The following is an 18,608-nucleotide window of genomic DNA, read 5'->3' as shown; positions in this document are numbered from 1 at the left end:
GTAGTAGATGGACCACTGGACAGAGAAAGCACTTCTCTTTACAATGTCACTATTACAGCCACAGATGAAGGAAGTCCACCTCTGTCCAGTATCAGGGTCATTACTGTTCATGTTTCTGATGTCAATGATAATGCACCTCGATTTATGGAGCCTGTCATTAATGTTTATGTAAAAGAAAATAGTCCAACAGGCTCCGTTATTCATACAATAAAGTGCCTTTGATCCTGATTTAGAGAGTAATGCAAAATTGACTTACAGATTGTTAGATAGTTCTCCAAACAATATTCCAATTTCATCAGTTTTAAACATCAACTCAGAGACTGGAGATATAGTCAGCTTGCAGTCTTTAACTATGAGGAGTTAAAATCGTTTCAGTTCAAAGTTCAGGCCACAGACTCTGGTGTTCCTCCGCTCAGCAGCAACGTGACTGTGAACGTTTTAATTCTGGATGAAAATGACAATAATCCAACAATTCTCGCGCCCTATTCTGAGCACGTTAACAGTGAGAGCATCCCATATTCTGCTGAAGCGGGATACTTTGTGGCAAAGATCCGGGCTGTAGACGCAGACTCTGGATACAATGCGCTTGCTTTCTTATCACCTCTCTGAGCCCAAAGGGAACAACCTCTTCCGGATCGGAACCAGCACCGGAGAAATCAGGACTAAGAGGAGAATGAGTGACAATGACCTGAAAACTCACCCCTTGGTGGTGTTGGTGTCTGATAACGGAGAACCCTCCCTGTCAGCTACTGTGTCTATAGACGTGGTGGTGGTTGAAAGCACAGCTGACATCCAGACTCAGTTCAGACATGTGCCCATAAAGGAGGAGAGCTTCTCTGATTTAAACCTGTATCTGCTGATCGCCATTGTGTCGGTGTCAGTGATCTTTCTGCTGAGCCTCATCAGTTTAATAGCTGTCAAATGCCACAGGACAGACGGCAGTTTCAGCAGGTACAGCGCCCCAATGATCACCACCCACCCTGACGGGAGCTGGTCTTACTCTAAATCTACTCAGCAGTACGACGTGTGTTTCAGCTCAGACACACTGAAGAGTGACGTAGTGGTTTTCCCCCCACAGTTCCCGCCTGTAGATGGTGAACTGATCAGTATTAACGGAGGAGACACTTATACCAGAACTCAGACTTTACCTAATAAAGACAAGGTAAGATGTAATCCTACTCAAAGAATTGATTCACAACTAGTTGTGGAGCTTTTGTAAACACCCTCTCTTCCAGTAACGAATGTACTGTCTCTGTCGGGCTGTGGAAGAAGTGTTTCCTCGTATTTGTTCCAGTAGTCTACGTTTCCCTTCCTTCTCTGACTGCCTTTGGTATGAGAGCTATCCATGGTACTGAAATTGCACGGGCCTGTTGTAGCTGTGCTCTTTATCCCCCAGGACCGTCTCACAGAACACAGCACACAATTGTGGTTTGCAGTGCTGCCAAAAACTATAACTAGAAATGTAGGCCATATTTTCATGTTGTATCAACACTTTTTTGAATAAAATGTTGTCATGAAAATAGCGTAATAAATATCAATGATCCAGTAAAAACACAACTTGTGTGTAACGTCATCAGAACTAGTCATTGTATAGGTTACATGGATGATTACGTGCAATGAAGTGCTTAATATCATCTCACAGCCTAAGAATTATAATTTGGATACTTCTAAAGGAATGGAAAACGACGTATTATATATGCAATGCTAAACCCGTGGGTTTAAGGTACCACATTAGGTATCTGTCAGCAAAGTGTCAGCACGGTGCACTGATGCATCTTAAAGCAACGTTTACAAAGGAGGCTCGGTGTACTAGTTATTGATTCATGTAGGTTGTGAGCTGCAAGGCGCCTCGACTACGTCATACAATTGTTGACAAAAAACAGGTATATTGTGAAAACAGACAACAACACATGCACAGTTGTGGCTTGCAGTGTAGAGAATCAGTACTCACGGTTAAGAGACTTGAAAGATGGTTGGAGTTTGTATTTCGCAGCTCGTTGCTAGTCTGGTTAGATCACTGCAGTTAAAATGGATTCAAATGGCGACCGAGTCGCTGCAAATAAAGGTTATGATATTTTAAAACGCACGTCAACTTCTCAAATCACTCATGTATCATAAAGCACTTCTTCAATGTTTCTCCGTTTGTTACTAATAGCAACCGTGGGAACAAACGCGGAAGTAGTGTTAGCTTTGAAACGCACTACTTCCGCGTTGAAATGTAGCCTCCGTAGCACCAAAGCTCTGCAGAAAGTATCTTATTCACTAAGTTATTTATCTACATGAAAAGCAGGGAATGTTTTGCAAAGACTCAACATACATTTCAAAGATAGAAAAACGGATGTCGTTAACTTACAGTGTTGGTTATGAGAAGTTTATATCCTGGGGAGTTTTGGAGCATTGAATGCCCATGATATTGTTCCATTAAAGTTACTCGACAGTCGTGTGGTGAAAACTTAATCTCACTGGAGAGTTTCTTTTCTTGGCAACCGGTCAGGAGAAATAGGTCGATGCCATGCGACTGTTAATGCCACAGAAACACAGCTTGGTCACAGTTAGTCCAAAAGATTCCCAGAATGTCAACAAGCCATTTACAAATTCAACATGCTGCGCATTGTGTTCACTCGTGGTGGTCAGCTGAGCTCGGTGCTGCCGCCAACGGCTTGGAAGTGTATTACAACCGTTCTAATGGTAGCTCGGTAACGTCGTCTAGTCGGCCACAACAGATGACATTTTGGACTTAACATGGGTTGTATTGTCTTGCGTCATGACAATAACCGCGATTCATCTGAGTACGTCTTGATTTTGCTACTTCTTAAGCACCTTACACCGATTTTCTATCAATCGATTAGGTCACCTGTGGCTAAGTCGTGCTTATTTCATGAGAACGAGCTCGTGGCTCGGTTGCTAAACCAGAAGTAAACAGCTAGTGGCCAGCTTTTGATTACCTGTGACGACCCAGTTTCTTTCTGTGCCTGACGATGCATGTTTCATGATGGAGGGCTTTAGTGGACAATACACTTGATAGGGAATTATTGACAGCAAGCTATGTTTCTTTGGTGGGGTGTCGTTTTGGTTTGCTTCAGTTTAAATGATTAGCCTACACATATTGTTGTCTGGTTGCTCTCGTCCGTTATACACATTTTCTGAGTTCTGTATTAAAACTGTAGGTGATCAGGTGTCAGTGCACAGTCTTACTCACAAATGAACTGTAGGCCTTTTAATGACAAAAGTACAAACAGGTTCATCTTGAGCTTCATCAGCCTTTCAAAACAAATGTTTCTAATGGATATAATCACAAGGCAAATCTATTACAAAAAATAAGTTCCTGGTTCATATTGTTCCCTCTGTGATCATACAGTTATCTAATTGAGCTTGTCTTTGTGTCTCTGAGCTTGTCTTTATGGGTGTTATTAGAAATCATAGTTTTCACTCATGAATTTCTCCATTGTGATGAGCGTTGTTTAGATGTATTGCTGGATTTTTTGGTCATATATAATAATAATAATAATAATAATAATAATAATAATAATTGGTTTAGTTTTATCAACATCAGGCCCTGCACATCGACACTGGTGTTTTCTTCAGTTATTCTGGCACATTATTTCTCAGCTCAAGTTGGGAGGAGTTTTGCTGGAAAATGTGTGAAGTCACCAACATCGGTGCATTCACTGACCTTTTTTGCAGCACATATTTTGACTGGCTATTGTAAGAAAAGTGCAAATGTTACTGATAACATTTATGCTTGCTCTGTTCTGTTTAAGTGTCCCTGTAGACTGTGGCAGTGACAGCATGCACAATACCAGGATCCTGAATATGAAGCACCCTCATGGAATTCAGCTACATGTATTATTTATACCAGTGCTTGTCCTACTGTGTTCATGTCAAAATGTCATATGTGAAGAAGGAATAATTAAGGTGTAATTTTTTCCACCTCAGTGTAGCCGACATAAGGAATGTGAGGGAGATTTTCCTGAAATGTGTTACCCACACTGGGAGGAGGTTGAATAAAACAGAAATGGATGGATTATGGATGAGAAGGGCCTTCTTCTTCTTCTTCTTCTTCTTCTTCTTCTTCTTCTTCTTCTTCTTCTTCTTCTTCTTCTTCTTCTAATGTGGAATAATCTATTTTTTGTACATTCATATTTTTTCTACTTTTGCTATTGAATGTGTTTCTCCTGAGAAAGCTTCTCTTGAGTCGCATATTATCCTTCATGTTATTCACCATTAGAGCTTTTAATTCTCTTCTGTTTGTACTCATAATGTCGCTTCATTCTACCTAGAGAAATTACTTACTTATTGTGTTGTTTAAGGAAAATGTTTCTTTAAAATCCACTGGTCTGTAATATAAGGGTTATGTTTTAAATGTATTACGCCATGCTTCATATTATAGCTGTTAGGAACTGCACTTCAAGACCTCAGTGTATTGTGAAACACAGTTATACTTTTAAAGGGTAGTGTGATAGGGTATTTCTAATAATAGATCAACACCCATGAGAAAGGGGCACTTTTTGCAAAGCCATCTTTTTACTTTTAATATAAATGAATAGCGAGCATAGGAAATTGTGTTCCTAGGATGTTTTATCCCGGCTCTTAAAATACAATGTATTTTTTATTAAAATAACATTCACTTCCTTAAAATTGTGTATTGTGCAATTAGATCCACTAGTTCTACTTGTAATTGTTTTACTCTTGCCTGCTAAATGCTGCCATTTCTATTGCTCTGCAACATCAAGACTTATAGGCTACATGATATTATTCATTTCTGGCCCATTCCTTTTTCTCTTCCTCCTCCATGCTGCCAGATCTCTTTCCCCTCCCCCTCTCTTTCACCAGCTCTCACTGAGAAGGGGAGCAGCTGAGATAACTAACAGGGAATTAACGTCCATCTCTGTAGACATGTATGCCATCAGCCTTAGAGCGCTGTAAACACGATCTAATATATTTTCATTAACATCCCTAATGTGTGTACAGAGTACAGAGGCGACCCTGATCCTGTCATGCCAATAGAAAAGAGGCGCTTCATATATTATGTCTTGATGACATTTGTCAGTGGTTAAATGTACATTTCTGTGGTATTTATATGTATTTTATACTATTATAATTGCTCCTAACTGCTGGATTGTGTTGAGATATTCTCTGTGAAACTCGCTGTACATGGTGTTGTGGTGGATCTATGATGCTTTGAGTCACTCAGACGATGTGACCTCATTTCAGGGAGTGGTCCAGCACAAACAAGCATGGCCTGATCTGTCAAAACACCGTTCGTTCGGTTGGTTCAGTGTGAAGGGGACTGAACCAGGGCTTTCAGCGCTCTCAAACAGACTTTACATATTGCAGGGCAGGCGATGCGTATGGGTTATGTGAAGCTCTTAAGTGGGTCAGTGTGTGATTTAAAAATGGCAGCGCACTATGCGCCATCTATATGAACCTGTGTTTTTGTTGCCTTTCTCCGATACAGTCCTTGCTTTATGTTCACGCTCTCTATACTGCGGGTCCTGAAACAATGCCTAGGGCTTTCTCTGCGTAAAAGTGGTTCAGTATGTGTTCTGTATGCTGCAGCTCTCTGCAAATGTGAGTGAGGGGGGAGGGGCAGGTAATTTTCCGCTACTCGCTGCAGCAGCAGCAGCAGGGAGCTTCAGTACCGATCGAGGTATCAGCTCCGCTCGGCTCAGCTCTCCCTCCTTCTCTGCGGCTGGGAGGGGCCGACAACACCTAGTGTCAATCACAGCCAAACCGATTGGGCGGGGCAAAGGGTCAGGGTGGATGAGGAGGAGAGGCTTTTATCCTTACATCAGAACATCGTGTGTCTGTGTCGAAGTGTTGTGTTACAGGACATTTTTATGGAGCTGCAAGCTTTTGTTCATAGATCATATATAGTCTGCTGTGGGTGTTGTATATAAACACAATAATAATAATATACACATTGAGAGCTATTGGGAGAGTTGTTTTGCAGTATGCATATGATGATGACTTGGGGTCTAGAGTGTATATCCGATAAAAGCTTCTAACTCTGCCTCCCCCAGTGCTGCATTAAATTATTGATTTATACAGCACATTATCCTGGTTGAGGCATACATCCAAGTGGTTCACAGCTCTTATTGCAGTAGAGGCATTCACCAAGTCATTTTGGTGGAGTACACAGATGGGTTAGACAGATGGATCAAAAGCATTACGTGCAAATGTCCTTACATCACCAGTATTAATACAAGGTGACATAACAGCAGATTGGTCAACATAATCTTTTTTTTTATCTGTATTACTTCTGTATTTACCTCCATGTCTGACTGTCACACACACACACACACACACACACACACACACACACACACACACACACACACACACACACACACACACACACATAGTATATAGCACTTCCTGTTGTTCTCCTTCACAAGGGTGTGTCCTTTGTGTGAGTGAGGTTAGAGCTGCTATCTGTGGTTACCATGGAGACTGTTCTGAGCCGTAATTAAATGATGAACTAGCCTGTTTCCAGGGAGCTGCCAGTATGTACCGCCCCCACCCAGACATCAGTCCCAGCATGTGCTGCAAGCAGGAAGGAAACAGGGTGGACACGATGGGGGGCAGGAGAGATGGAGAGAGAGACAAAGAGAAAGATGCCAACCAAAGATGTGCAGCCTCTTGAGCAGAAATTGCAAGTCAGACGAAGGGTAAAGGAAGAGAGCAAGCAAGGGAGAATTGTGTGAGATTAGTGAATCGTTTCTAAAAAGGGAGAGGGTTTTAGGGAAAGTCATGAATATAGCAGCACAGACTCGAGCCTTGAGCGTGAGATAGTGAGAAAACTGGAGCTTCTGAGGATGAGATGGACAAAACACACATTAAATACATGCCCTGCAGCTGAGTGAGAACATCACAGGCTTACAATTGGTCACAGATAAAAGGAAGAACTTATTGGCTGCCCTCCCCTTCTCCCCCTCTTCCACCAACCCTCCATCCGTGCTCCCTATTTGTGGCATCGGGATGTTGTAGCAGTCATTAGATTAGCTTTGTCGTGCTCAGAACCACGGGTTCCATCCTCTCCCATCCGGCAAGTACACAAAGCCAGGGCATCCTAAGAGGGAAGTATCCAAAGCCTGCCTGCATTTTCTGATAGCTTTGTTCAGAGCTACAACAAGAAACTGTCCGATTTATGCACAGGCTGCACCAGGACAACCACGGAACTGTTTAACCCTTACAGGGTCCCAGAGGGAGGGATTTATGCTGCTTTTAGTTCTCTCATGCCCTTTCTTTTTGAAAGTGAAGTACACAAGGGATGAGCACAAACAAACATACCCAGATAATGCCTCCTCCACCCGCTTACTGTGTCCACCTGAGTAAAAGGATTGTGGTTACCATGGGACTTTTGTTTCAGAGATTTATAAATGGGAAAGTTCTTGTGCATAGAGAAAAGTAGGATGAGAAGAAGGTGAGAGAACACAGCATTGTCATAGTGTCATAAGCCTATTTCCTAAATTAGTTTTTTATTCCAGAAGGTTTTTTTCCAATGCAGTTTTCATTTCATTAGAAAAAGTGAGTGTTAGCAAAACTAGAGCAGATCGTGGTACCTTATCTGTGATAGAGGGTTGTTTATTTTCTATTTTGGTGAGGGAGACATAATGCCTGAGTTCAGCTGACACACCATTTTCCACCAGAATCCCCCTTTTTAAGTGCGTGTGATGTGTATTCAATAAATTTACGTTCAATTTAAAGTTACCGTTTTGATAAATGAATACTTGACTTGCTCTTGAAATGATTAGACAGCGGTGCTATAGATTCTACCATCTGTATGCTTTGTACTGCTCTTTCTCATCTCACCTCTGGAGGGTGCCTTGCCTTATATCTTGCTTTATCCATTGTGCTCACTGTATTGAAAATTGAGAGAGAAAATGACTGCCACTGCAGTCTGACGTCTGTGCCCTTCTTTTCTCTCTCTTTGCCTTTCTCTCTCTCTCTCTCTCTGTCTTTCTCTCCTCTCTCTCTCTCTCTCTGGAGTCTTGAGAAGGAGGCTATAGACTAGGGAGAGCAGGCTGATTCTTTATATTATTTCTTCTCATGCTTTATGCGGTATTTTCTTATCTTCTCTTCTCGGTTTTTCTCTCTCTATCTGCCTCTCGTGACTCTATTTATTCTCTTGCCTTCTCTCTATATATATCTCTCTCTCTCTGTCTCTCTCTCTCTCTTCTGCATTTATCCTCTCTCTAGCCCTCTCTCTCTCTCTCTCTCTCTCTCTCTCTCTCTCTCTCTCTCTCTGCTCTATCTCTCTCTCTCTCTCTCCTCTTAGACACACACACACTTATGGCTAGGATTAGGTTTTAGTGCTTTAGCTTAATGAAAAAGCCTGTGTGGATGGGCAGTGGGGTGATGACGTGTCGTACCCATGTACTACCGATTTATTCCAACAGAGGGACCAATTTCACTGTCTTTACCTCTGCTCCCTCTTGCTCAGTATGCCTCTCCCTCCCATACAGTAGGCTTCGATTTGCAGTGCTTTAGGCATTAGCTTATTTCTTTCTTTTTTATACATAACTCCCATCTAAAGCGATTTTCAGACTGAAGATACTGTTGTTGTCAGTAGAAACGATAACAAAAGGAAAGCATTGTTAATATGATTGGCTGCTGAATGTCCTCTTTCCCCTCAAACACTATATTTAGATGTTATACATTCCATGATCACAGGCACCAAGTGAAGAGTTTGTCTTTGAAATGCTTTATTTGGCGAGACAGTTTTAGTTTAAGATGCTGTTTCTCCTGTGTCTTCTAAGAAAAGGTCTGTTTTGTCACTTTCTTTTCAGTTTCCTTTTAGTTCATCCTTTTTATAAAGCTAAATCTAAAAATCACATTTCTTGACACCACAGACGCTGCTGCCCACCTACACAACCGCCTGCACACATTTCATCTATTTTTCACCACCTTTTCTTTGAACTAGGATGAAGAAAAATGAGAATAGTATTTGTGCCTTTAACATTTGACCACTACCAACATAAACCATAATACAATGACTGCTGTGTCATTTTGCAAAGTGGCACTAAACTTAAGCTTTATGACATAATGAATAACTTGGATATGAACACTTTGGGCCAGCAGTTTCTGATTATGGACATGAATAATAATATTTTCCCTCTCTGTCAAAATGCTTTAAAATAAGGAACATAATGAGCTTCGTCTGTGAACCAGTAGGTGTAGTCAGCGTAACCTCATAGAGCCTGTGTCTGCCTATTATCTGCAGTCAGTGCATCTGCTCGGACATTCATTCAGACAAAATCATTTTATCCTTAGATAGCATTTGTGTTTTTATAGTTGTGTTTTACACTGCCAGTGTGCGTGAGTGTGCATGCCTACAGGCACAAATGCCCTTTAACTTTGCATGACTGCCTCTGTTTGTATATGTGTTGACTGAAGGAGTGATGTAAGGAGTCCTGCTCCATGATAGCCCAGCTGTGACCCTCGTCTCTGTGGATCTCTGCTGTCATCTGACTCACTAAAATGGGGGATTCCAGATAACAGACTCAGAGGGGAAGTAATATGAATGGCTTTTAGAGTGGCCGCTTACAGTATTAATGAGGTTGAGTCTTAGTGAAGAGAATGTTATTAATATGGTGGCCATCTTGCATAAGTGATGGGGGGGGGGGTAATATTCTTGCAGAGAGAAGGAACAAAGAGGTCCAGTATGCCCCTCAGCCAGCCCTCAGCTGGAGCAGCGGATGTCTGACGCAGCTGGAATCTCTCCAGAGTGGAGAGAGTAGACCAGAGAAAATCGGGCAAAGTGAAAATATGGAGGAATTGGAAGCAGGGTGTGTGACTAGAAAAAATGCCATGTCAGGAAAGTTAATTAATGAGGAGGGGGGCAAAGTTCTGACAGCCTGTATTTTTGTGGATAAGATACAGTATACATAAACACAAATTCGCCAATTAGCTCTTTGAAATCTGTGTTTGTTGATGCGTATCATGCGTCAGACTGCAGGTGGAATAATGGTGATAACTCTATCCGCAGGACCCTTGAGTGAAACATTAAATACTCCACAGCCCAGAGGCGTGCAATTGATACAGAAACAGATGGGCATATGTGAAATAGGTATGAGAGAGCTGTAACACATCGGAAGGGTAGAGGGGGGAGCAGTATGAGAGAGACAGGTGCAAAGGTCAGGTGTAAATCCAGCTCTGTGTTTGTTGTTGACGAGATAAACGGCGCCTGTTTTCGTTTTTGTGTCATCGCTAAACATGGAGGTCCATGTGTCCCATCGGGAAAAAATCTGCTAAATGTCACGGTTAGCGTGGCAGACTGTGCATGTAAAACCACCAGAGACCGTTGAAAGGCCGACGATGAAAGAAACTCTGTGTCCCCCCCCCCATCCCCCCCTGCTCACTGGGGTGCAGTGAAAAGTCCGTGCACAAAAATGGTAACCTTTAAAAAGGCTTTGCAGAAACTCTGCAAATATAGGCACACATTTGCAGTTTGCAAATTGAGTGTTTGATATACGCACTCTATGTGGAAGATGTTTGTATGACGCTAATACTTTATCTTCCTTCGTCGGACATTTGGCTGATTCTCCAACTCCCCATTTCACCACCTCCTCCTCGTCGCCTTGTAGTGTGAAGAGTCATTCTGCATCTACCCATCCACTAGCAACATCCGAGTGAGTCACTGTCTTCTCCCCGTCTCCCGGGATGCCAAGCGCGGCCATCGCCGTGGGCAGACCAGGCGTGGGTGATAGTGGCAGCGCACCAGGAGAGGAAAAAGATTATGTGGGCGGTGGACGCTCATTTTGGCCCAATAGCTGGGTGAATCGAGAAAGCTCAGGGTCTCACAAGGCCGCTTCTTCACAGCATATATCTTGTTTAAAGAGTGTTGATGGATTACATCAACACAGCTTTACTGTATGCATCATTGTTGTTGCTCAGTGTAATATGGACGTTATTTGTAGATCTTTGGAGGCTCCTCGGGACCTATTTACGTGCAACTGCTAACACTGAACTTTGGTTGATTTGTGTTTTTTTTCAGTCGTCGCTCCACTGTTACGATACAATTGAATTGTGACAAAATATCTTCCATTTCTCTCTGTCATGTTAAGTGCATTGGGGGTAAGGTCTCATCCAATTTACTTCAATCCAATTTAAATCTGAATTTAATTTGGGTAAATGGGTTCTGAAGCCGCAGTAATTAGAGGATAGCCAGAGCAGGATGATTTGGGTGTTAATGTCGCCACCTGCTACACCACACATGCGCAGTTAGACCGTCTGCAGGTCACAGCGTCAAGGAGCCTGAGTGGAATCTCATAGTGTGCGTCTTGTCACCTAAAACTGCAACACAAAAATATGTGATTTATATGTGATTTGGTAGCTGTAGACTAATTTGTCTAATACAATGTGAAGTTATTAATTAAGGATATAAAGTCGATGGCCGAGGGAAACGGTGTGTTGCTCTTTGTAAGTGCTGCAGCAAATAGACTATTAGTGCCTGTGCCGTGCATAACCATTATTGCCGGCCAGGAGAGGCCAGCGTTGTATTTTTGCTTGATGTGGAAAGGGGTCACATCTGGAGCATCTGGTATGTGACCTGGTTAGCCTCGTCACCAGTGAACACCCTTGTTACCAGTGAACATCCTCATGACATTACGGGATTTGTGTTGTAGCCTATGTGGAAGTGAAAAGTGATATCACGAAGGAACGAGAATATGTTTGTGCTGATTTAAACCCTCAGTGCCTCAGCACTTAACTCTCGTGAAGAGACCCGAGGTGAAACAGCCAGATTCACCTCACTATTGTTCTGATGGATGTGTGGTTACAAAAAAAAGAAAAAAGCAATAGAATCTCCTCACTCACACTCCCAACATCGCCGCACAATTCCTCTTATTCCCATTTCCCTTGTTGTGATATAAACTCAAATATATATATATTCAAACCTTCTTCGTGAGTAACGTAAATCAAAGTCATATACGTTGAATATTACAACGAGTTGCTGCCCTAAAACCCATTCGCCTGGAGCTATTTTATTTATTTATTTATTTATATATTTCCTTTTGTTTTCTAAATCTAGTGTGCATGTATAAGAAACCTGCTTTTCCGTTTGGCTCAAGGATCCCTGAGTAATTGTTGGTTTGCATCAGTGAGGAAATGTAATCGCCATGCTGGTTCATAAATGAGTTTCCCAGCGCACAATGAAAAGGGCGGTGGCACTGACAAAAAGAGGGAAAACGATTGTTGTCGAAATCTTTCCCCCTGAAATCTGTGTGTAGATGACATTTGAAACTCCATATACGGCGTCCAGATTTGTAGATAGACTCCGGAGCCTTTTCGTGTTTTGTGTTTTTATTTGTACTAAATGGTGTTCGATCATTTTACTCGGAGGTGCTGAAATGCAGCCAGCATCGTTTGAGCGAGTGGCTCCCCCTCCCCTTTTGCCCACAGACACCATCACCACATCGCTGGGAGAGAGGGAGAGAGAGCAATAGGCAGCATCAGTGAAAGGAGCCAGCCTTGCTTTGTTGGATAGAGAAAATTTAAAAACAGCACCCAGCAGAGACAAAGGAAAACATGGATGCACAGGGGAAAATTCCCTTTGAACAGGCACCAGAGAGGCTGCGGTGGTCCTTCTGCACATAGTCGGAGTTATGCACGGACTATTCCCTCGTTTTTAATGAGGCGGGAGGGCACTCACAGCAAGCTGAAAAGGCGGAAAGATTTCTCCAACCCGTCTGCAAATTCTGCCTGCCTGCGATGGCTGTGACGGCGCGATGCTTTTACAGTGTGAACGACAATGTGCCTTTTTCTTTATATTTGGTTATTTTCGTAATGAGTGGCCTTACAAATGCACAAATTCGATACTCCATTCCGGAGGAGCTGGAGAACGGGGCATTGGTCGGTGACATTGTCCGGGATTTGGGTTTGGACCTGAGAAAACTTTCCACGCGACGCATCAGAATCACATCGGACAGTGGACGGAGATATTTCACCATAAATCACAAAACGGGGAAGCTTTTGGTGAGTGACCGCATTGACCGAGAGACCGTTTGTGAATTCAGTGGCACCTGTTCACGCAACCTGGAGGTGGTTTTAGAGAATCCACTGGAGGTGCACAACGTGGAGGTGGAGATTTTGGACGTGAACGATAACGCGCCACAATTCCCTCGAGATGAATATCAGCTCGAGGTGTCAGAGTCCGCTCTCACTGGGTCGCGCTTTCACATCGAGGGAGCCCAGGATGCAGATGATGGCTCCAACTCGGTGAAGCAGTACCGCCTCAGCCCAAACGATCACCTCACCCTGGACTCCATTAAGCCCTTTTCCAATAATAAGCACATCGAGTTTATTCTCAAAAAGCCCTTTGACCGCGAGCAGATGCCCTCTCATCAGCTAATCCTGACAGCAATGGATGGAGGCACCCCACAGCGAACTGGCACGGCCAAAATCAATGTACGGATCCTTGATGCCAATGACAATGTACCTGCGTTTGACAGCTCCGTGTACAAAGTAAAACTGTACGAAAACTCTCCTAAGGGCGCACTTGTGATCAAGTTAAATGCAACAGACCCTGATGAGGGCTCAAATGGGGAAGTGTTTTACTCTTTCAGTAGTTACACACCAGAAAGAGTCAGACAGATGTTTTCTATGGACACAAACACAGGTGAAATTAGGGTGAAAAACAATATTGACTATGAGGAGACAAACTCGTATGAAATGTACATTCAGGCTATGGACAGGGGGCCCGCTGCTGTGGCAGTTCACTGTAAAGTAGTTGTAGAAGTTTTGGACGTCAATGACAACATTCCTGAGATTGTACTGTCTTCACTCTCCAGCCCTGTACGTGAGGATGCCCGGGCTGACACGGTTGTAGCATTGATCAGTGTGAATGACCGTGACTCTGGACTAAATAAACAAGTTACCCTGGACATCATGCCCAATTTGCCTTTTAAGATCAAGTCTTTCCGTAACCACTATACCATTGTCACATCCGCTTTCCTGGACCGGGAAACAATCTCGTCCTACAATGTCACCGTCAACGCTGTGGATGGAGGCACTCCACCACTGTCATCTCAAATGACTTTTAAGGTGAACGTTGCAGACGTGAATGACAACCCTCCTCGTTTTGAACAGACATCATATACGGTTTATATTACAGAGAACAATGCTCCTGGTGCACCTCTATGTGTTGTTAAGGCCACAGATGCTGATGCTGCAGAAAATGCACGCATCACCTATACTGTCCTCAATGACAACAACCATGGCATCCCTGTAGCCAGCTATGTCAGCATCAAACCTGACAAAGGTGAAGCCTATGCCCTGCGGGCCTTCGACTTTGAGAAGCTGAGAGAGTTTCACTTTCAGATTAAAGCCCAGGACAATGGTGTGCCTCCCCTCAGCCGTGTGGCCACCGTGTATGTTTACATTATGGATCAGAATGACCACGTGCCAAGGATAGTCTACCCACCTGCCAATGGGAGCCGCACCACAGAGACGCTGATGAAAAACGCTGAAGCTGGAGTGTTGGTTAGCAAGGTGATGGCGTGGGATGGTGACGCCGGGCAGAATGCTTGGCTGCTCTACACCCTGGAGCAGACCAACACAGACCTCGACCTGTTCAAGGTGCATGAGTACACAGGCGAGATCCGCACCACAAGGCGCGTCATTGAGGACAACTCCACTTCTTTCATTTTGACAGTGCAAGTGTACGATAACGGTTTACCGCCACTCTCTTCCACGGCCACCATCCATGTCCATGTGATGGAGCTGCCACCGAAGTTGACCCCTGACCCCAAGCGCATCATCAGGCCCAACAGCCCCCTAATGTTTTCCAACGTTACCCTCTACCTCATCATTGCCCTGAGTGCCACAACCTTCGTGTTCCTGGTCACCATCTTTGTGCTGGCCATTGTGCGTTGCCATGCATACTGCACCCAGCCTGGCTCCTGCTCCCCATGTTGTGTATCCAAGAAGAGTGTTCCAGAGGGTGGCACCTCAGCGGCTGGTGGTGGGGGTGGAGGAAGAGCTACAGGTGGAGGTGGAGGTGGAGGTGGAGGTGGAGGTGGAGGTGGAGGCGGAGGCGGAGGACAACCAAACGACAATGTGGCCATGCGGCGAGACCTCAAAGGGGAACCTCATTATATTGAAGTGCGGGGAAATGGGTCTTTGACCAAAACATACTGTTACAAGACATGCCTGACCGCTACGTCAGGAAGTGACACTTTTATGTTCTACAACACGGGACGACCGCACAGTGGCACCTGGGGCTCTGGCTACGTCACCAGCCACAGCGGACAGAGCCAGTTATTTGTACGCCGTCTCAGTATGCCAGATGCAACTGCCATTCAGGTGTGTGACGGGTGTGATCGTTTTGTGTTTGTTATTTGATTGCCTCATAACAGTAAATGACACACAAAGCACAAGCCATAAAAAGGAGAACTTCTCAGAGAGTTATAGTTCAGGTTTTGCTCTAGGGCAGTGTTCTTGCAGTAGGATTGCAGTTGACATTTACGGCTCTGGTGCTGTTAAATCCTTTCATCCTGTTCTTCTGACGTGTGATGTTTTAGCAAAAATATATTTTCTTGCTGCTTTTTAGCGACAGATGGTTATTCAAGTGCAAAGTGGCATATTGGCAGTTATTAGATATTAACATCACTTGCATTCAAGACGTCTTTGAACAAAGAATTGTGTGAGAAAGGGATACCACCATTTTGTTTATGTATATGCTTCCCTTATTAGTGGTCTGTTTATTTGAGTGGGTTGGTGGGTGCACTCCTATTTGCTGCATGTGGTAGATAGTATCTTTGTGTGTGTTCCACACTTGCTAAAGATCAGTTGTGTGGTGATTCAGGGAAGATGTTAAAGTGCACCTGTCCTCCATAGTTCTGCAGAAAGCTGTAATCAAAAGATTTATTCTAGAACTATCTCTCTTTCTCTTTCTCTTTCTCTTTCTCTTTCTCTTTCTCTTTCTCTTTCTCTTTCTCTTTCTCTTTCTCTCTCTCTCTCTGTCTCTCTGTCTCTGTCTCTGCTCCCTGTGACTAGCTCTCTTTTCAAAACAAACCAGTAGATTTGAGCCTATTCACCTATGACCCCACATAGATAGTGTCATTTGTCTGCTGTGGGCTGTGTGCCACAATATTCAAGTCCAGTAGGTCCAGAGGGCTTTCAGTGGTCATCTCTATAAGAGAGGGAGAGTCTGGGAAATAGTGCAGCCTTCACCAGCTACGAGGGGCCACCAGTCCCACTGCACCAAAATATCCTCTTCTGGTCACGTACCTCTCTTGTACTGAGCAGCAAGCCAGAGAATGGGAATCGGTGAATAAGGCAGGAATAAGGCATTCATTGAGATTTCGATTAGAGTTTCATTTCATATTTGTTTTTTTCCCATGTAAACGGTTGCAGAGAGTGTATTTTTTATTTTTACATCATTTCTGTTTGCCGTTGAACAAACAGTATTTGTTTTCAACATGATGCTGTTTGTGCCTGAGCCTCTATGGGTCCGTCTATGCAGTGCAGAAAAGGATATTTGAGAAAATTAGTGATAAAAAGAGGAATAAATAAATGTTTATGGTAATTGTTCTGTTATCACTTGATGTGTCCCTCATTAAATGCCAGTCATGTTTGTTCTTGCTATTTAATTAACTGGGAGCAATGGATTTCTCAGTACTGTGCGTGGATTGGCTGGCTCCGCACAGATGACGGGGGATGAAAGGTGATTGGACACAGTGTTGATGGCGGAGGTGTGAGCTCTGTATCCATGTTAGGAGTGTTCACTCAGAGGGACAGGGAAGAATGGAGAAAGAGGCAAGAAAAGGGTTTAGCGGCCAAACTAAAAGCTTTTCATTATTCTCTTATTTGCAAGTACATTCAGGCAAGGAAATGAATACACAAAAAAACTCAGGATGTATTTTTTCTATTTTCACTTAATTTGGTTTCTCCATTCAATTAAGGAAACAGAATGCATTGATTCCTCATCCTCAGAATGAGTCACATTTGTTTTTGTTTGTCTGGTAATATTGCATGCATGTCTTCCCCTGGGAGTATATCAGACTGTGGACATGTTTATGTTCCAGATGCTTGTATTTAATGTGTGTGTCTACTAGTGTGTGTGTTTTTATTTACCCCCATAAACACCATACGGCCAAACAGACCTCTCCCTTCGGCCACTGTCATCACGCAACAGGGCAAACGTTTAGCAAAGCCTTTTAGTCCCATTTGTGGACAATCTGGTCTTATTTTAATGTTTTTTGTCTATTTGTCTCACTCTCTTCTCGTATGTTGTGCTTAAGGTAAAATTGGCCAAAGAGTTTATATTTTACAATAACAATTTTACTGTGTTTTTAATGCCATAATAACATAACTTTTATCCTTTCAATATCAATCTAAGCTATCCACTGATTGCTTTTTGAGGAGTGATTGTCTTCAAATAATCAAGTGCCCCTAGTTTAAAGTGTCTCCAATGCTGCAGGGCTCTGTATCCCTGTAGACTTTCTGCTCTGTTTGAATGACTCCAGGAGGAATACCAGCCTTCTCTCATTAAGACCAAATATTGGATTTCAGGGGTGATGAATATCCACTGCAGACTCATAGAGGTCAATGCAGCTTCAGCAGCAAGTGAACATCTGTCATATTTGAAAGGAAATGGGATTGCAAATGGGTCTCATATGAACTGCATGGCAGAGCACAGATAATTTAGTGTTCTGAGTCAGATTGGTTTAGCTCTGTCAGGGGTTTAGGTTGAGATTAGAGAAAATACAACCTCATCTCAGTTATGTGGTCAGGTTAACAGCTCATTTTGTTGCGCTGCACCAATACTAATTTTTAGTCCTCTAACCAGTTTTTTCAGGTTTTATAATGTTGTATCTTCACAAATATATTTGTGATTTATAGAATTTATTAGAAGTACAAACACTAAAGTCTCATATTTGGATGTCACAAATGAATGTCATCACTGAGAAACAGGCAGAGGTTGCAGTGGTGTGGTGTTCCTTTGTGTCTTTCTGTTGTGGTGTGTCTGAGGGGCTTAATCTGATATCTACCCGCCCCCCTGCTTCCTCCACCTGTGACCTTCACGGGAGTGAAAAGATGGAGGGCGGTGGGTGCAGGGTAGACTGAGCTCTGCACAGTTACCATGGTGAGATGTGTCAGACTGACTCAGGCAGACTGTGTGTCAGTGACACTCATGGTTTTGATCAGTGTTAAGAGGATATAACAGGGAGAAAGAACTCAACAGCACATGAGAGGGGGTGGTGAATACACAGAGGCAGAGTAGGGGAAGGGAGGGTGGTACGGTGGAAAGGAAAAATACAGCAGACGATGCAGGTCTTTCAGAAGCCATAATCTAGCATCACCGAAAACATCTTGTAATTTTAGTTATTTTGTGCACACTGATTTCTGAATATTTTGATAGCGTGATAGAGAATGTAGAAGAAGCACATACAGCAATGTTTCCAAGGTAATGGACTGCACCACAATCTGCCTGGACTGAGTAGACTAACACTGGACGTGTTGCCTCAGGGCTTATGTATCGCACTACAGGGTCAGTTGGCCGAGAGAGAGTGAAATCTCTCAAAGTCAAGTTTTTTTTCAGAGGACATGGATTGGAGGAGATGAGTGTACCTACACGCTTTAATTCATCAATCACTTCTGTC

At 43.3% G+C, this 18,608-nt stretch overlaps 1 protein-coding gene across 8 annotated transcripts in view; it reads left to right on the top strand.

The window, feature by feature from the left end:
• Positions 1 to 18,608, top strand: part of LOC115014750 (protocadherin alpha-C2-like) — a 127,835-nt gene that overhangs the window by 92,596 nt on the left and 16,631 nt on the right. The window contains exon 1 of one of the 8 annotated variants that reach the window (XM_029441806.1): positions 12,439 to 15,306. The exons of the other annotated variants lie outside the window; for them this stretch is intronic. Coding sequence (XP_029297666.1) covers positions 12,715 to 15,306 — 2,592 coding nt within the window. The 5' untranslated portion in view covers positions 12,439 to 12,714. Of the gene's footprint in view, positions 1 to 12,438; positions 15,307 to 18,608 lie in introns of those variants that run through there. 8 annotated transcript variants of the gene reach the window in all.

This window comes from Cottoperca gobio, chromosome 10 (genome assembly GCF_900634415.1).
Source record: "Cottoperca gobio chromosome 10, fCotGob3.1, whole genome shotgun sequence".
In the NCBI taxonomy this organism is placed as follows: Eukaryota; Metazoa; Chordata; class Actinopteri; order Perciformes; family Bovichtidae; genus Cottoperca; species Cottoperca gobio.
This window is presented reverse-complemented; position numbering and strand designations above follow the sequence as displayed.